General features: G+C 41.2%; 2 protein-coding genes across 3 annotated transcripts; one reads left to right on the top strand and one right to left on the bottom strand.

The window, feature by feature from the left end:
* The first annotated feature begins 352 nt into the window (after window positions 1-352).
* Window positions 353-10,549, top strand: vars1 (valyl-tRNA synthetase 1). The gene is made up of 29 exons (XM_051406209.1): window positions 353-466; window positions 1,019-1,374; window positions 1,465-1,608; window positions 1,771-1,975; window positions 2,067-2,176; window positions 2,307-2,382; window positions 2,703-2,803; window positions 2,918-3,045; window positions 3,175-3,339; window positions 3,444-3,525; window positions 3,614-3,733; window positions 4,403-4,511; window positions 4,602-4,781; window positions 4,945-5,075; window positions 5,212-5,315; window positions 5,432-5,590; window positions 5,877-5,967; window positions 6,090-6,195; window positions 6,348-6,418; window positions 6,677-6,802; window positions 6,915-7,019; window positions 7,441-7,588; window positions 7,796-7,923; window positions 8,208-8,363; window positions 8,533-8,757; window positions 8,938-9,049; window positions 9,386-9,561; window positions 9,913-10,062; window positions 10,140-10,549. The coding sequence occupies exons 2-29, from the start codon at window positions 1,021-1,023 to the stop codon at window positions 10,206-10,208; spliced, it is 3,831 nt and encodes a 1,276-aa protein (XP_051262169.1). The 5' UTR covers window positions 353-466; window positions 1,019-1,020; the 3' UTR covers window positions 10,209-10,549.
* On the bottom strand, window positions 10,450-18,277 carry abhd16a (abhydrolase domain containing 16A, phospholipase). Of its 2 annotated transcripts, none has more exons than XM_051406083.1 (20): window positions 18,128-18,277; window positions 17,575-17,631; window positions 17,422-17,488; window positions 15,903-15,989; window positions 15,572-15,657; window positions 15,344-15,417; window positions 15,033-15,140; window positions 14,722-14,836; window positions 14,523-14,624; window positions 14,339-14,402; window positions 14,150-14,199; window positions 13,719-13,842; window positions 13,489-13,593; window positions 13,329-13,392; window positions 13,100-13,156; window positions 12,296-12,358; window positions 12,127-12,203; window positions 11,858-11,956; window positions 11,694-11,740; window positions 10,450-11,095 (listed from the first exon to the last, which is right to left on the bottom strand). In XM_051406083.1, the coding sequence occupies exons 1-20, from the start codon at window positions 18,227-18,229 to the stop codon at window positions 11,012-11,014; spliced, it is 1,632 nt and encodes a 543-aa protein (XP_051262043.1). In that variant the 5' UTR covers window positions 18,230-18,277; the 3' UTR covers window positions 10,450-11,011. The 2 variants fall into 2 exon arrangements, with proteins under 2 accessions (XP_051262043.1, XP_051262042.1); XM_051406082.1 differs by having other exon boundaries at window positions 17,575-17,634; window positions 18,128-18,273.
* Window positions 18,278-18,331: the final 54 nt, after the last annotated feature.

Raw genomic sequence — 18,331 nt, 5'->3', positions numbered from 1 at the left:
ATGATGTAGGAGATATTGTCACAGATGAAACTACACTTTAAAGACTGTATAAAGTCCATCTCAGTGAGCCACAATATTAAAAACCCTGCTTATATGTTAATGCAATAGTAATAACCCACAATATAATTAATACTAGTATAATATAACAATCTGAAAGTAGCTATTCTGCATAATTAGTTGTTTTATTTTGGATACGTTTTGACGATGAGACTTTTATTTAACTGATAATTAATTTTACTTAAAAAATTTTTTTTAATGATCTGCGTATTTTTTTCCATCACTGGATGTTGTTGGTATAATTTGAACATAAAAAAAAATAAAACAATTTACACACTTCCGTTTTGTACCGGAAGCAGCGGATCAAACCCGGAACACGTTGCATCAGTCGGCAGGAGGCGGAGAGGACTCATGTGGCTCTGCTGTGTGTGCTAACTTAAGCTGACGTCTCTCTCTGTTTCATTCAAAGGTATGGATAACGTCTTACATAATATTTAGATAACAAGCCACAGTTTTATTACATACTAACTTTATATATATATAAACTATGTACACCTACGGAAACACGTGTGAAACTCAGCATGCACTTATAAAAAGTCGACTTTTAGTTTGTATGAGTAGCTAAAGCTAACTAACGCTAGCCTGTTTGGCAGGACTTTTCGTTAGCCTCTGACAGGTGGCAGAAATCAGCCCTGCACAAAGTGAAACAGATAGCTAACTCCGCCAACATAGCCATGGTCTCTGACACTTTGAAAACGAAAGTAGGCCACTATAACACACTAAAAATGGCTTTCTTTAATACGCATAAACCACTTTGTTTACAAAGTGTCCATCCCTTGTTAACCTCCTCACAGATGAACTGATAGGACCGGTTAACACACCCACTCCGCCATTACCTGGCAGCTGCAGGATGTCTTTAATAACATGGCAGGCATACTTGTTCTGCAACAGCTACCCACTGACAGCAAAAAGAGAACATGTCACCAGCTAACAATGGACATAATTTCTGTGTGTCTACCAGAGATGGCCACTCTCTACGTGTCCCCTCACCCTGATGACTTCAGGAGCCTTCTGGCCCTCATAGCTGCAGAGTTTTGCCCATCCTCCCGTCCAAGGACCATCACAGAGGACCCTCCTGCGTCCCTGAATGCCCGCTCCAGACCAACCCTGGTGCTGGGCACTGGGGAAAGTGACTCTGTACTGAGCGGGGCCAGTGCTGTGTCCTGGTACCTGGCCTTACAGGGGAAGAGGGCTGGTGTAGATACAAAGCAGCAGAGCCAGGTGTGGCAGTGGCTCAGCTTTGCAGACAATGAACTCACCCCGGTGTCCAGTGCTGTGGTCTTCCCACTGTTGGGGGTGATGGGAATGGATAAGAAGGTGAGAGGAGTGTCCAGATGCTTACTCGGACACGTGTGTGATGTATTCTTGTGAGGTTTTATTCTCAAATTACTTGTTGTACGTTCTCAGCTCCAGCAGAGTTCCCGTGCAGAGTTAATGCGCGTTCTGAAGGTTCTCGATCAGGCTCTTGAACCGAGAACCTTCCTGGTGGGGGAGAGCGTCACACTGGCCGATATGGGTGTGGCTACAGCTGTTCTACTGCCCTTTAAATATGTACGTATGTTGTCTTACAGGTTTTTTCACATAGTTGATGATTGTCTCTCAGCATTTCGTAGTCTGAATATTTAAGCAGTGAGAAATCTGTTTGCTGCCAGTCAACATTTATACTGTGCTTCAAAACCGCAGTCAGATTATATTTTTGTTTTTTCCTTTTAGGTGTTGGAGCCATCAGACAGGAAGGTCTTGACCAATGTTACCAGGTGGTTCACAACCTGCATAAATCAGCCACAGTTCGTGAAAGTGTTGGGAAAGATCGCTCTTTGTGAGAAGATGGTGCCTGTTACACCGAAGACGAACGCTGCTGCTAATGGCTCTCATGCCACTCCTGCTGCTGTTGATTCTGTCGATGCCACAGCTAATGGTAAGGAAAGCCTGCACTACAGTTTATGAGTATTTCTTTTTTTTTTCTGGTGTAAACAGTATTCTGATTTTCTGTGTGTCTGCTCCTTCAGGCCCACCAAAGACAGAAGCCCAGCTGAAGAAGGAAGCTAAGAAGAGAGAAAAGCTGGAAAAGTTCCAGCAGAAAAAGGAAATGGAGGCAAAGAAGAAGCCAGCGGCAGAGGTATGGATACTTAACTTCTACAAAAATAACCTCTTGTAAGAGATTGGTGCAGCATTGAAAAACATGATCAACAACATAGCTTTTTAAATCACATGTGTTGTGCTCTGCTTTTTTTTTTTTTCTATTTTAGAAAAAGGCCAAACCGGAAAAGAAGGAGTTGGGAGTGATCACATACAATGTCCCCACTCCCTCTGGGGATAAAAAAGGTGAATGATCTGTGTGTGCAGAGTGTTTTCTCTCATGTAACTGAATGGATGCTTGTGACATCAATATACATGGTCAGTGTTTGTTCAGATTAACACTACCAGCCCGTGGTTGAGGTCCATATATTGCTTCAAAACTAAATTTCTGGACATATTTCAGTGTCCATAGACCACTCACTGTCACATTTTGCTAACCTATACAATGCTATTTTTTTTGTAGCGGTCATAGCAGGTTTATTCTGGCTCTTGGTGGGATTGTATTGTGAGAAATTGCAATTCAGGTCCATTTGTCAACCCTTTCTGTGTTTCTCTTCTGGTGTCAGATGTCATTAGTCCGCTTCCTGACTCCTACAGTCCTCAGTATGTGGAGGCAGCCTGGTATCAGTGGTGGGAGAAGCAGGGATTCTTCAAGCCTGAGTATGGGGTAAGGATGTCCTCCCCCTCACGCTATATTACCACAACAGAAAATGTGACTTTTATTTATTGATAATTGTAGTCAGCAATAACATCTGTCTGTCTCACTTACTCTATTCTGCAGAGGGAGAGCATTAGTGACCAGAATCCTCGTGGCATCTTCATGATGTGTATCCCTCCACCTAATGTGACTGGATCACTTCACCTGGGCCACGCCCTCACCAACGCCATTCAGGATTCTCTGACCAGATGGTAACTACAGTTGGACTGTTCAACAGCCTGAAATTCAAAATCATACTTTCAGTGAGACCATTTCAATCTCACTTGTTGTGATCAGGAAGCTGTGTGTTTGAACTGGTGGGGTTTCCTCTGTCCGTCCAGGCACAGGATGCGAGGAGAGACGACCTTGTGGAACCCGGGCTGTGATCACGCTGGTATTGCCACCCAGGTGGTGGTGGAGAAAAAGCTGATGAGAGAGAGAGGTATGAGCCGTCACGATCTGGGCAGAGAAAACTTCATCGAGGAAGTCTGGAAATGGAAGAACGAGTGAGTGAAGGAAGTAGTAGAGAGGAGGAGATGTGAGAGATTTGAACTGGGATAAATACTGGGATAAATACTGGAATAAAGACATTTGCCTTTTTCCTTTTTAGGAAGGGAGACCGTATCTACCACCAGCTGAAGAAGCTGGGCTCCTCTCTGGACTGGGACAGAGCCTGCTTCACTATGGACCCTGTGAGTTGTCTGAATTCCTGGAACTAATTTGAAAATAATCTGAAGAGAAATATCTAATTCTCATGTCTATACCTGTTTCTCTTTCCAGAAACTTTCCTATGCAGTCCAAGAGGCCTTTATCCGCATGCATGATGAGGGAGTGATCTACAGAAGCAAAAGGCTGGTTAACTGGTCCTGCTCACTAAACTCTGCAATCTCTGACATAGAGGCAAGTATTTTGGTGAAATGTTACAGAATGCATCTTATTGCAGTGATAAAGATTTAGGTCATTTCCAGTAAATTCACAGAGTCCACTTGTTTTTATTATTTTCTTATTATTTTATTTTACACTAAGTGCATTTGTTGAGAATTAACCAAAAATACTAACATTGTGTTTTATAAAACCTTTGACTGTATATGTATTTGTATAGTGTATGTATATATTTATGTATCCAACCGATTATTAGACCTTTTAAATACTGTGAAGCGCTGAAAGTTGATTCTTAGACCTATATTCTTTGATCAGATATTTACAGATTTAAACCCACAGTTTGTTAAATGTATACTGTATTTCATCCAGACATTGATTTTGTATCACTTTGAGAAGTTTGTTGCTCAAGAAATGAGAAATTGGTCTAAAGGGACTAAAATGCGGACCATATACGCTGTAATGTCCCTGGTTCGAGTCCAGCCGGGAGCATTTGTTGCACGTCTCTCCCTAAATTTCCTGTCTGGCTCTAGACTGCATACTGCCAATTAAAGGCAAAACGTTTTCAAACAGCACCCAGCCTTACTTTGTTAATCCTGTTACAAGGCTGTGATGGCGACAGATACAAACCGTTTTTCCAGTACGGACCATGCTGTGCTCTCTTTATTAAATCTTCTGGTTGGTTTGCAGGTGGATAAAAAGGAGCTCACGGGCAGGACTCTGTTGCCTGTGCCTGGTTACAAAGAGAAAGTGGAGTTTGGAGTTTTGGTCTCTTTCGCCTACAAAGTGGACGGATCAGGTACATGAGCTTATATGGAGCAGAATATTTTCGAACAGCTTGTGCCGCTTAATTAATACTGTCCTTTACATTTCTCTTTCTTTTCCTTAGACGAGGAAGTGGTTGTGGCAACAACTCGTATCGAGACTATGCTGGGAGACACTGCTGTAGCTGTCCACCCTGCTGACTCCAGATATCAGCATCTGAAAGGAAAAATGGTCCTGCACCCCTTCTGTGACCGCAAGATGCCAATTGTCTTTGATGACTTTGTGGACATGAGCTTTGGAACAGGTAGGCATAGTTATAGGAAGAGACAATCTACCTGTTGGTCTGCGGTGTGCTGAGAATAAGTAATCACTCATTAAGCCAAGCCACTTTCCTTATTATATTATTATTCTCATTTTTTTCCCCTTCTGTCTGCCTCTCGTGTCCCTCTGCACCATTTTCGGTTCAGGTGCTGTCAAAATCACCCCAGCCCATGACCATAATGACTACGAGGTTGGAGAGAGACACAATCTGGCCTTCATCAACATCTTGGATGAGAATGGCCTGCTCATTAACGTGCCTCCCCCTTCGTGGTATAGTGTCTCATTATCGTCTTTCTCCTTGCAGTGTGTGCACTACGACCGTGACACTAAAAGTCAGGCTTCTTCATAGTTTGCTTGGTGTAGCAGTTTTACTTGTTAATTTTTTATTTTCAACTATTCTTTCTATCCTCCAGGGCATGAAGCGTTTTGAGGCCAGGAAGGCAGTGCTTCAGGCTCTCAAGGACAGAGGCCAGTTTAAAGAGATCAAAGACAACCCTATGGTTGTCCCAGTCTGCAGGTAAAGTGAGGTTCATGTGTGTATAAGTGGGTACACAGGTTATTTGTGTTTTAGATCTTTTCATCCTATTCAGGATCATCCTTTAATCCCTACTGTCTATCTATCTATCCTATCAGTCGTTCCAAGGACATTGTGGAGCCGCTGCTGAAGCCGCAGTGGTATGTGAACTGCACAGATATGGGCAAGCAGGCTGCAGACGCTGTCAGAGAGGGACAACTCAAAATCATCCCTGATCACCACCTCAAGACGTGGTTCAATTGGATGGACAACATCAGGTAATCGTCTCTGTATTTTTAAATAGTTTTCTTCAGTTTTATCCTTATTGTTTACACTTTAATAGTTCCAAATGAATTTTCTGTCAATCAGTTAATTAATCAACTAATTATTTTTGCTATAGAAATAGATTATTTTAAACGTGTGTGTGTGTGTGTGTGTGTGTGTGTGTGTGTGTGTGTGTGTGTGTGTGTGTGTGTGTGTGTGTGTGTGTGTGTGTGTGTGTGTGTGTGTGTGTGTGTGTGTGTGTGTCCCGTTTGAGATTTCATCCATCCATCTTCCGTGCAGGGACTGGTGTATCTCTCGGCAGCTGTGGTGGGGTCACCGTATTCCTGCTTACTTCGTCACTGTCAATGATTCCTCTGTGAAACCAGGAGAGGTAAGTTGCTGTCTGTCCCTATTGTTAAGATCTGGAGGTCTTCAGATGACAGATGAAAGCTATTTGTTTCGGTTATTCTGCTTTTATTTTTTCTTATTTATTTATTCTTTTTTCCCCTCCAGGACATGGATGGTCATTACTGGGTGTGTGGGAGAACGGAGGAAGAGGCCAGAGAGAAGGCAGCAAAACGCTTCAATGTGTCTGCTGACAAAATTACCCTCAGACAGGGTAAGATTTAACAGTTTTTAATTTAGCAGTTTACAATAATTGTAAAGGTTATCTAATCAGTTCATGTTTTGCTACTACACACATTTGCCTAATTTAATTAATTCTGCTCCATATTCATACAGATTAGATAAGTTTTGTTCTTTGTGTTTCAGATGAGGATGTTCTGGACACTTGGTTCTCGTCTGGCATTTTCCCCTTCTCCATTTTCGGATGGCCTAATGAGGTAAAAGACTGAGGTCTACCACCTTTTTACTGACACAAATGGCACTTCTTTGCAGTAGATAATAAGGATATCGTCTGCAGTAGAAACACTGATCCAAAAAAGCCTAATAAAAAGACTTTTACTTCTGCGTATCAAAATATTATCACTTTACCTCTCAGTGTATTCTGTAGAGAATCTGACTTTCAAAAAGTCTTTTGTTTCTTCAGTGTGTTTTTGTATTTCCATTATAAATGTTGCTCTTTTGTTATTTTCCTTTAGACCCAGGACCTGAATGTGTTCTACCCTGGCACCTTATTGGAGACGGGCCATGACATCCTGTTCTTCTGGGTTGCCCGTATGGTGATGATGGGCCTTAAACTGACTGGCAAACTGCCCTTCAAAGAGGTGAATTTAATTTAATTTAAAACTGCCAAAACTGAAAAAACACAACCGGATGTGATATTAGTGTTATTAGCAGGACATGACTAAATAATGAGGATGCTTTTCTTTTTGACAGGTTTATCTGCATGCAGTGGTGAGGGACGCCCACGGAAGGAAAATGAGCAAATCTCTGGGCAACGTCATTGATCCTCTGGATGTCATTACAGGGATCTCCCTTGAGGTAAAGTCTAATCACGCTTTGATGCATGTTCAGATTCACACTTACATAAAGTCTTTCCTCTCTCCCATTTGGGTTTTCTTTTACATGGACACCACACGCTCATTGCTCCCCCGAGGGCCATATTCTTATGTAAGCTTTATTAAGCACCCTTTTCTGCTTCCAACAAGCTTTTATTGAGGCCATCAATCTCTTCACTAGCTAGAGGGATACTGCTCCGTCAGACGAAACAGACCTGTCCTCTAGAGGGCACTGAAGGACTTGTAGTAAACTGCACTTTACCCTTAATGTTTCCCTTTTAAGCCCTGCCCAGTTAAAACATCAAGCAGTTAAAAGCGGGGGGTTTTCATTCTCAAGATGAAGAGAAAATTGTTAAACACATTGTTTAAATGGTGACTTATTCCCTATCCCCCCCACGCTCTAGGGTCTTCATGCCCAGTTGACGGACAGCAACTTGGATCCACTGGAGGTGGAGAAGGCAAAGCAGGGCCAGAAGTCAGACTACCCAAGTGGCATCCCAGAGTGTGGCACAGATGCTCTCCGGTTCGCCCTGTGTGCCTATACTAGCCAAGGTGAACTCATTTGTCTTTTTTGTTTTTCTTACTTTCTGTCTTGTTGTGCCTCTATTGGCCCACTGCCTGAATGTCAACCTTGACTGCATAAAATATCTGAAAATTCTGGAAAAATGGCATTACAAGCCTGTCACTACAAGGTCAGTGGAAACGAATCTGTTTTAATATATACTGAAATGATCATTTATTCCTGTGTTTGTCTCCCAGGTAGGGATATCAACCTGGATGTCAACCGTATCCTGGGTTACCGTCACTTCTGCAACAAACTGTGGAACGCTGTGAAGTTTGCCATGAAGACACTAGGAGACAACTTTGTACCATCAGAGAAAGCCAAGGTGAGACCAGGGGAAAAAGATGAAGGACACTGAGAATATAAACAAAGTCTGCCCCATCCTAATTTATATTCATCCAGTGACATACGTACCATGTTTTGACCAAGTAAATGTTTAGTAAAACTGTCTTCTTGATACTATGTTTTTGTCTGCGGGTTTAGTTTCCCTATATGCCCTGTTTTTGTATTCATAAGCTGCACACATTGACATTCGGTATATACTTAGTACGGCGGTCGTGTTAACTGAATCTGAACATTTCCTTTTTACACTTCACTCAATCCTCTCAGTTGTGTGGAGAGGAGAGTGTATCAGACAGGTGGATTCTGTCTCGACTGAGTGCTGCTGTTGGTCTCTGTGATGCTGCCTTCAAGGCCTACGACTTCCCAGCCATCACAACTGCCATCTACAACTTCTGGCTGTATGAGCTCTGTGATGTCTACCTGGTAAGGAACTTTTAAACCACTGAGGAGCCCAGGTCCATTCATCCTTAAATAGATTATGCGAGGGCATGTAAAAAGTTAATGATTTTACAGAAGACTGTGTACTCAGGACCAAAACAAATTCCACTACTTCATCCTCTTCATCTTCCCTCCCACTCTTCTTGTCCTCCAGGAAAGTGTGAAACCAGTGTTCAGTAAAGCAGAGGAAGACAGCACCAGCCAGAGACAGGCCCTCGTGTGCAGACAGACCCTGTACACCTGTTTAGAAGTCGGTCTGCGCCTTCTGTCTCCCATAATGCCCTTCGTCACTGAGGAACTCTACCAGAGGTTACCACGACGACGACCTCAGACTGATCCCCCCAGCATCAGTGTCACATCCTACCCTGACACTGAGGAGGTGAGATAAGGGAAGGGTAAATTATTTTCTTATATTCTGACCTCACAGGTCAGTTGCAGTTGCACATATTGTGAGGAAATGAACATCACTTATTTTAAATGATAGTCACTGAAGTTTACTTTTTGGTGATGTTCTTCTTCTGTGTTTGTGAGCACCAAGTTTAACTGTGATTTGTTGCAGTTCTGCTGGCACAGCGAGGAGGTCGACCGTGACATGGAGTTCATAATGAGTGTGGTCAAGACCATCCGCTCACTGAGGGCCGATTACAACCTGACCAAGACCAGAGCTGACTGTAAGATGACACACAATAAACTAAATATAAAAGTTACTCTGAAATAAAGTTTAAGGCCAACTATTTATCATGTCAGTGTGAAAGGGTAATAGCAGTGTTTATGAATCTGGGTGTAATTCTTATATTTTTGCGTTGTTATGATGTTCTATGATAATTGTTACTTTGACACAAGACACATGACGAGCTTGTAAAATATGATTCACTGTAATAGATACAACTACAGAACAGCATGTAGAGAAGTTAATATTGGCTCCACCTCACAGCAATAATGTAGTAACATCATTTTCCTTCATCTTTTATGATGCCTAATCTTTAATTTGCTAATTTTTCTCCCAGGCTACCTTCAGTGCATAGACTCTGCGACTGCGTCCCTGGTGCAGAAGTACAGTCTGCAGATTCAGACCTTGTCTTATTCTCAGGCCATCATCCCTCTGACAGCCAACCAGCCTGTCCCAGAAGGCTGTGCTGTGGCTATCGCTTCTGACAGATGTACTGTCAACCTTATGCTCAAGGTGAGGGCGAGTAATCTGTTTCTCCTATCTCTCTACCCTAGAGTTTATGTGTGAATACATTAGTTGATTTTGTTTTAGTTTTTTTTAGACACAAGATGTGGTGGTGTTATATCTTACTTGTTTTTACAGTTGCAAATTAGTTAAATTCAGTTCTGTTTTGACAAGTTACATAACTACTTGAATGCACATTCCCCTACTTGGTAACTGAAGCAATAATGCTAGGAATACTATATAAACTAGGTCTCCTTCACTTGAATTCGAGTTTGTGTTTCCTTCGTTCCTCCTCTCCTGACCTGAAATAACAAGATCTTAATTTAAAACTGTCCTTTTCTTCACCTTTAATTCCCCCAGGGTATCATTGATGTGGAGAAGGAAGTGGCTAAGCTGATGACAAAGAAAGGTGACTTGGAGAAACAGATGGAGAAACTGACAGAGAAGATGTCAAAGAGTGACTACAAGGAGAAGGTGCCAGTGAAGGTGCAGGAGCAAGATGCTGAGAAGGTGGGAACATAAATTGATTCAGTGTTTCTTGGGATGTGGTAAATTCATGGTAAATAATGACTTCCTTTTCTCCACAGCTACGGCAGAGCCAAACTGAACTGGAAAAAGTAAAAGAAGCCATGGACAACTTCAGGAAAATGATGTAACTTTCCCTTTAGCGTTATGTAAATCAGGATCTATTTCCACTTTTCATGTCAGTGTGTTAATTTTCATATTCATTTTCCAAGTTGATTGTAGTGTGGAGGGAATTCAATAAAACTCTTATATTAGACAATTGTCTTCAGCAGGGTATTGTTCTGAGGCAATCTATTAATCTAATTCTCTTGTATATCTGTGCAATTTATTGAACACTTAAGAAGAAATGATTTCAGTCCCTTGTGTTAAACATGTTATTCAGCATATTTAATAGAACACGTAAGCAGAACATACAGCTTTGTTCATAAAGAGTGTCCACAGAAAAGAAATAAACCTGAAAAGCTTTTTAACACTTTGGCTGCATTTTTAAAGATTAAAATTCCTCTGACCTGACACCATTAAGATATTTTATATTGTATTAAATTGTAGCAATGTATTTCTGCTATAATTGATTCTTTACAAACACAGCCAAAGAGGGAACAATGGAAGGAGTGAGAGATGGCTTATGCATTTACATGAAATGCACCCTTTTATCTTTTTTTTTTTTTTTAGAGAGACAAACTGAAAAGTATGACTAAACACTAACCTAAAAAAAAAAAAAAGTACCATATTTTACAGGTTTTTGGGTGTGGGTGGAGATAGTAGACCAGATCTTTCCAGATGCCACCACAGCAACACTATACATGAAAACAAATCTGTCTTGGAAAAAATTTGGAACAAAATCACAGTAATACATTCACACCATGCCAGGAACACGCTCTGACCACAGGCCATCCAAATCCTCTGCTGCTCATTTCCTCTCATCCATTCTTCTTTACAGTCTCCAGGGTGAGTGGAACTCGGAGGCGGGGAGAGGAGTGCAGTGTGTTGTTTCAAAGTTTCGCATGTACTTCCGAGCCTTGGAGAGGGAAAAAAAAAGACCGGGGATGGAGGAGGAATAGAGAATGAGAGGTGTGGGAGGGCAATGAACAAAAAGTGCAGAACTTGATTATATTAGCTTCGGTCTGTCTGGCACAGTGCCATACAAATCTCTCCAATCTCTTAAGGGTTTACACGGGGAGGTGAATAAAGCCTAATTCAGAAGGCATTACCCAGGGAGGAGAAGCATAGCATTAGCTGTAATTGATGGCACTCCTCTTGTTTGATGTTAAATGACTTCAATAAGCTGAGCGTGGTGAAATATATTACACCAGTCAACCTGAGAGCACAGGTGAGCTGGTTTCTATGGCGACCAGGAAAGTGTTCCTCAGTGGTAATGATGTCTGTGAATAGCTGTGATGTGGTTTTTTTGGAGTGCGAGAGAAGGGGGAAGGCAAGCCAACCTTAAACAAGAAAATGGGGCTTATATTGGAGAAAAGAAAATTAGACTTTTTTCATTTTTTTTTTTAGAGAGATGAGCAAGACAACAGGTGGCTGCACTTTAAAAACCAGACAAGAGAAACAACTGTACACACTGTGATTGAGTGCATGGATAACAAATCGGTTGATTTATTTACCAAGAAAAGAGCCAGCTGCCGCCTTCCCTCTAGAGTCATATCCTCACCTGGTAACATAAAGAGTGAGACCATGTTAAAGTACTGTACGGAGATACATGTATGTGCGAAAGTAGTACTGAGTGCAGTTTATTTGTCTAGTAAATGTGAAGGGACCCGGGACTTACCAACACTCCATGGAAACAAAACATCCCTCTCTGCCTGATACGACTGCAGCACAGAGACACACCAGTCGTCGTCCACCTCGTAGCCACTGTACACTGATGCTGCAGAGCAAGAGTGACATTACACGCAATTGTCAAAATACCAACTTAGTAAACAATCTTTTCCTTTTTTTCCCTGTTTAATACAGTAGGTTTTATTCTAATTTAGTTCAAAGGCAGTCTAGAGTGTCCAACACAGTGAAATGGCTGTGTGAACACATAGGCACACTTACCTTCTTCTAAGTGATTAAAAGATCCCAGCCATTGTCTGACGACTCTAATCCCTTCATCTGTCATTATTTTTGGGTACCTGGGCAGGAAAATGACATCACCACTTACATGTGTGAGCATATCCAGCAATGAGACAACTGAGGTTACATGTTTGAAAATCAGGAGACCGACCTGAACTGTAGCAGTTTGAGCAGAAGGTCGTTGCCTCTGTTAGACATGACGTCCTCTGGACCCCTGTAATACAGTGTGCAACTTATTATCATGTACTGTCAGTGGACCTCGTCACTGACTGGGTAAGTGAATCCTTCCTCCTACCTCTGCATCAACTAGCAAGACACTTAACCCTCACCATTTTGATAATGACTGTGTTGTAAACAGTAGATGATTCAAGTGCTGGATAGTTTCCTGTAGTTTCATTGTAGTAATTGCAGTAAAGAAAATCTGTGTTTAGATGACAGGAATATGTTTCCTTTCCCCTCCAGACACATTTTAAATTATGTAAAAATACTCGCCTATGATTAATATTTTGTTTTAAATGTTTTTTCCTACATAAAGAGAAAAACTCACCGAGAAATTGCTTGCTAGATTGGCCAGTAAAAGAGTAGTGCATATCAACATGGCTAGCATTAGAGGAAACATTGGCTGACACTGTGTTAGTGGTTGTGAAACATGTAATATCTGCTACAATATTACGTTGTGTTCACATTGTTATTACATATTAGATGAAGGAAGCTCCAGGGCCAGTTTACACCCTAAAACTGCACACTCATGTTTGCTGTCAAAACTTTTACTATGCTTGTACAAACTCTCACTTACTGTACTGACAAGTCCGCTCTGTGCTGAAAGTTTCATGTTTCTTTGCCGGTGACCTCAGTGGTTAAATCGTATTCGTAAAGTCTCACTTCATTTTTAACTGAACCATTGTTATGCCCTCATCCAACATCCTATTTCAACCAAAATGTGTTGAGGGCTTACGTTGTGGTGATGATCTCATCTCTGGTTCTCCTGATCAGCAGGACTGGTCCCTGATATCTGGAGGAAGAGAAAGAGTTACGTTAATCATCAGCCAGATCACTGAGCTGCGCAAACAAAAACAAAAAAATATTTGTTACACAATTACACCTCAATATGTTGCGTAATGTTCAATGATGCAGACTTTGACTTTTCTGATTAGTGTTCACTATAAATAGACAGTCCCACTCACTTGAGAAGCTGCTCAGCGTTGTTGAGGTTCATGTACTGCCTAACTGTGTATTGTACCAACGGTCCTAAGAGAGAACAAGGATATTTCAGCTGCTAAAACAAAGCTACCTGCTGCAAACATTTAATAGGGTTTATGCTATCTTTTAACGCCTTGGACTTACTCCAGCTGTCAGGCATGACCTTGAGGGCCAAAGGCAGGAGGTCGTCAAAGGAGGCATCCAACACTAATGACTGGATCTCTGGGTATGACATTACAGCCCAGCTAGCTACAAAACGAAATGGAGAGATAGAGACAGAAAATCCACAACATGGATGAAATGAAACCAGTAATAACATGACATTTTATAGCATATAAAAGTGACCTTCATGTACTGTGGTTCTCTATATGTACCTGTGAATCCTCCAATGGACCAGGCATATATGACAATGTCACTGAGCTGGAAGCCCAGCCTGTGTATTGCAAACTGGATCACTACATCCATGGCATTGGCCTCGTTCTGGGGGAAGGGCACTCCCTGGCAGAAAGTTAAAAAAAGCAATATCCATGCATTATTAAACAAAGCAGTAACACTCAACCACCTACAAAACCATTCACTTCCACGGAGTTAACAGATTTACAAGGTTTCATTCCACTCCACTGATAATATCGACCGAGGGAGTGTACTTGGTCTCTTGTGCAATACTGTCCAACTGAAACCAGTATTTCCACATGTTGTTTATTCCACTGTGTTGTTGTGTATGGAACACACAGGCATACACTGTGGTCTAACTAATGCTGGTTTATGGATTAAAAGTAGTGCCAAATCTGACAACATCGCTTACCGTACTGCCTCCAAAGCCAGGGTGGTTCCAGCCCAGTACAGAGTATCCACCTACAGACAAAACAAACAGATTTAACTCCAATTGAAATACAGCAATTTCATAGAAATAAAGTGTTTTTTTTTCTTTTCACAAAAAATTTAACTAGCATTATGAAATATCTTGAATGTTGTGCAGAAAAGGATGCCTCACCCTCCAGTGGAGTGTTCATGCAGCCCACCTCATAGAAACCTGCATTCCCCTCACAGCAGATGACCTGTGGCAGAATTCATACATTTCAAAAACTAAAACACAATGTGACTGATGTGACACAAGTTTTGTTGGACCCTAGAACAAGCCCAAGGCACAAAAACAACAAATCATTGAAGACATTTACCAGCGTTTGGCCAGTCTCTCCCCCATCTCGCCTTCGATCCACAAACATTGTGTCGATCTCATTACCATCGCAGGCCACAAGCTTGTTCCTTTGGCCGTCAAACTGTGACAAAATGGAGAGAAATTGACAGAGAATGATAATCAGTATTTGAGCGAGTATAGACAGTTAGAGAGTGAGTGTGTGTGGTTTTATTTTTTACCTCCTCTATTAACCTAGCCTGGCCTTGCTGGAGCATGGGCCTCATGGCTTTCTGCAGTAAACCTACGGAGCCAGGGTACAGCATCCTCCTCCCAAATGAGTGGGCAACGAGAAAGCTGGAGAGGAAGAAAACAGATATGATGACACTGTCGCAACATTGGACAACTACTGGAAAAATGTGACTGAATTGGGGTGAAATAAGATGCAAACCTACTATAAAGCAAAGTGTATCCATCCCCTTACTGTGATACTAGTTACAAATCTGCAGTCAGAGCCTTCATTTTTGGATCATGCTGCATAAACTGCATTTACCTGATAATTTGGCATGGTAGAGTGCGCACAGAGTTGAGGACACTGTCTGCTGCTCCCCTTAATCTGGGCTCTGGCTTTAGCAGAGAAACACCAGCCTTGGATAGTTTCCTGTCACATACAGAGTCAAAGGCTTGAAATGAAACAGATAAGAAACAAAGGATTTTGACATTCAATGGAGCATTTATCCAATGTACTTCACAGTGCTCTTAATGCATGTATTTACAATGAACTGACCCTGATGGGAACAGAATGACAGTGAACACACATGGCCTTTTCAAATGGCAATAAGATATAAGAGCAAAAACACTTACGGATTGTTGACTTCTGTCCAGCTGAAATCGAAGGGCCAGTACGAGAAGTCAAAGTCATAGCACCTCACTCTTTTCTACATGGAAAGCAGAAACAAAAAAGAAATTGTCCTTTAAGTTAAGGTCTAATGTAATGTAACTATTCTTGTCTCCTCACTAGCCAAAACATTCTACAGATACCGATAGCAAATTCTGATGTTCAGTACTTGTATCAAGTTGCCGTGGGCTCACCTTGTTTTCTGGTGTGTGATTCTTCTTGGTTGCTTCAAGAATGGAAATAAACTGAAGATACTCTAAGTTTTTCCATCTCCCCCACCCTTGAGGAGAAGAGGCAAGGAAGAGGGAAGAGCAAAACAACAAGTGATATAAGTGCAAACACAAAAAACATTAAGCTGCAAAGCCTCAAGGGTGCATTTAGTATGCTTTGAGGGTGGAGACCTTGTGCAACTGCCTCAATGTTAAGAAAATCTTATTGGCATGCAGCACATACAGCATATGTTGTGATATCTAAAAGTGAAAGAATTGAATTACTCATTGCCTGCCAGTCAATCTGTAGCCTCACCTCTAAGACAGGCCACTCCTAGAAGACACACCAGCACTGTTCCCAAATACTGACTCACAGGAACCAGCTTACTGCTGCAGATGTAACCTAAAAATACACAAAGCAACAGTGACACAGACATGCACATAACCCCCCTCTTTCTCTGACAGCCTTGAGCCTCATTCACAGTCCGACAACTACCCTACAACCACAAGCATAAATCAATATCAAAAGCTCAATTATACACTAAGGACAACTTCAAGCAATTAGTTTCTATTGATGCATAGTCTTGCTGGATGATTCATTTAATTAACTTTATATTAATCCCGCTTGTAGGGGAACAGCAGCTCCCAAGAACATCCTCCAGTAGCAATTTTTCTTACTTAATGGAAGGAGAAATGTCATCCGGAAAAAAAATACATATTTTGACATATGTCACTGTCAAACTTTCTAAAAAATAAAAAAATGACTTCGACTGAAACTTGTCAAGCTCATGTTCAAAGATAAGTTCAGGTTACTTCAGTTCTTCGGTTTTTACAATTTGCTATTCTGGGAGCAGGGGTTGTTTACAAGGAAGTAGGACTGAGAAATGAGGTTGACATCATTAACATGATATTAATCTGGTTATTTTCCAATATACAGTAGATAGATACAGACAAATTAAAAGGATACAAATCCTGAATGAATGAGTGGAGAAACTAAACAAATGCAGATGTTTTCATACAGGACACAAGGGGTGATTGAATAAAATAATGTGAATCAACTGAACACAAGGGTTACTGAGATTAGGAGGTTTATATTGTTTTTTCCTTTAAATTGTCACCCATCTGTATATATCCTAATATGCCAAATGTATGGAAATTATGTATAAAATAATCAAACTGATGGTCAAAGCCATTTACTGTGCTATAGTTATACACTACATGTATCTAAAAAAAAAATTTAATTACACCTTGATCAGAATCTCTTAACTGTAAAATTATGTTGAGAAATAACAACGTTTCACTAACGTTTAAAAATGAATTAATATGAGAATCTGTTCTCAATTTTGTTCTCTTAATCAGAATCAGAATTAGGTTTATTGCCAGGTAGGTTTTTACACATACGAGGAATTCGTCTTGGTGCATAAAATATACAAATCACACAAGAATACTTTTGAAATATAAATAAATTAAGATGAGAAAGATAAGAAAAGAAAACTGTACAGAAAACGGGAGTGAATTAATGTAATGCATATATACAGGATGGGTTTAAGAGTCAGTGTCAAATGTTATTCAACACTTTGGTTTATAAACATCTGAACATATAGAAAAAAAAGAGTCCAAGATGTCCTGTTTTGTCCAACGGTACAAAAATATTAAATTTACAAAAACATAAAATAGAGAAAACAAAGACACCCTCACACTGGAGAAGCTGGAACCAGACAGGGTTTGCTGTTATTCATTGATCCAAAGTGATCTCAGTTGATCAACTGATAATACTAATAATTGTGGAATAGACAGAGAACAAAAAAAAACCAAACATAATCAATACAACCTACCTTTCCTGTACAGATAGCAGAGGAGAAGAGGAGAGCTGTAATAGGACAGAGACCACAGTGCTGAAGCCTGGAGGGAGGAAAACAAACAAATAAACTTAACAGAACTTATAAATGATCTCCATACAGTACAATCAATAATGCAACCATACTGACCCAGCCGAGGATGCTGTCAGTGTGTTTCTCCAGAGTCCTGGGTTGGTAGCTCCAGCCCTGCTAACAGTGAGAGAGCTAACGTCAGCTAGCCGGTAGCCTAGCACTGACTGTAGCTACATTAAACACAATAGGGGGATATAGCTGCACCGTCTTTACACTGGCTGTTAAAGCGGACATATATGCTTATTCTTATTATTCTTTTTTTATTTCTTTTAATTGTTCAGTGTCTATCCTTTCCTCTCCCCGTATTAGCAGTTTCCTCTCACCTAGCATTAGCTACCAGGTCACTGAGGAAACCAATGTTACATTAGCTGTTGGTGTAACGGCGAAACGGAGAGTAACTGAGCGTGAAAACACAGCCACTTCATTCATTCATTCATTCATTCATTCATTCATTTACCGAGTGTGAGCCCGGCTGTGCTGTGCAGAGCCAGCGGGGGTTTCAATAACAAACAACCTGACACTTCCGGGACGCAGCCGGAGCTACATCGATGCTAACAACATTAGCTCCTGTTCAGTCGGCTGCACTCAATAAAAAACACCATATTCATACCCGCCTCCCCGCCCTGCCGTCGGTCCGAGACTGCTCCGGTGACCGGTGAATTCGTTGTAAATGAGGCCCTAAAACACAGCGGAGCCACATCCAGCCGGCCATTCTTCCACTGTGAGGACTACGGAAGTCTGCACTGATCAGAAAGTCTCAAAAAAAAAAAAAAAAGCGAAAGCACTCAGAAAGTTGTTGGGAAAAGGATGTGAC

The sequence above is a fragment of the Dicentrarchus labrax genome, unplaced genomic scaffold (assembly GCF_905237075.1).
Source record: "Dicentrarchus labrax unplaced genomic scaffold, dlabrax2021, whole genome shotgun sequence".
Classification (NCBI taxonomy): domain Eukaryota; kingdom Metazoa; phylum Chordata; class Actinopteri; family Moronidae; genus Dicentrarchus; species Dicentrarchus labrax.
The sequence above is the reverse complement of the archived record's forward strand: the minus strand, read 5'-3'. Positions and strand labels throughout refer to the sequence as shown.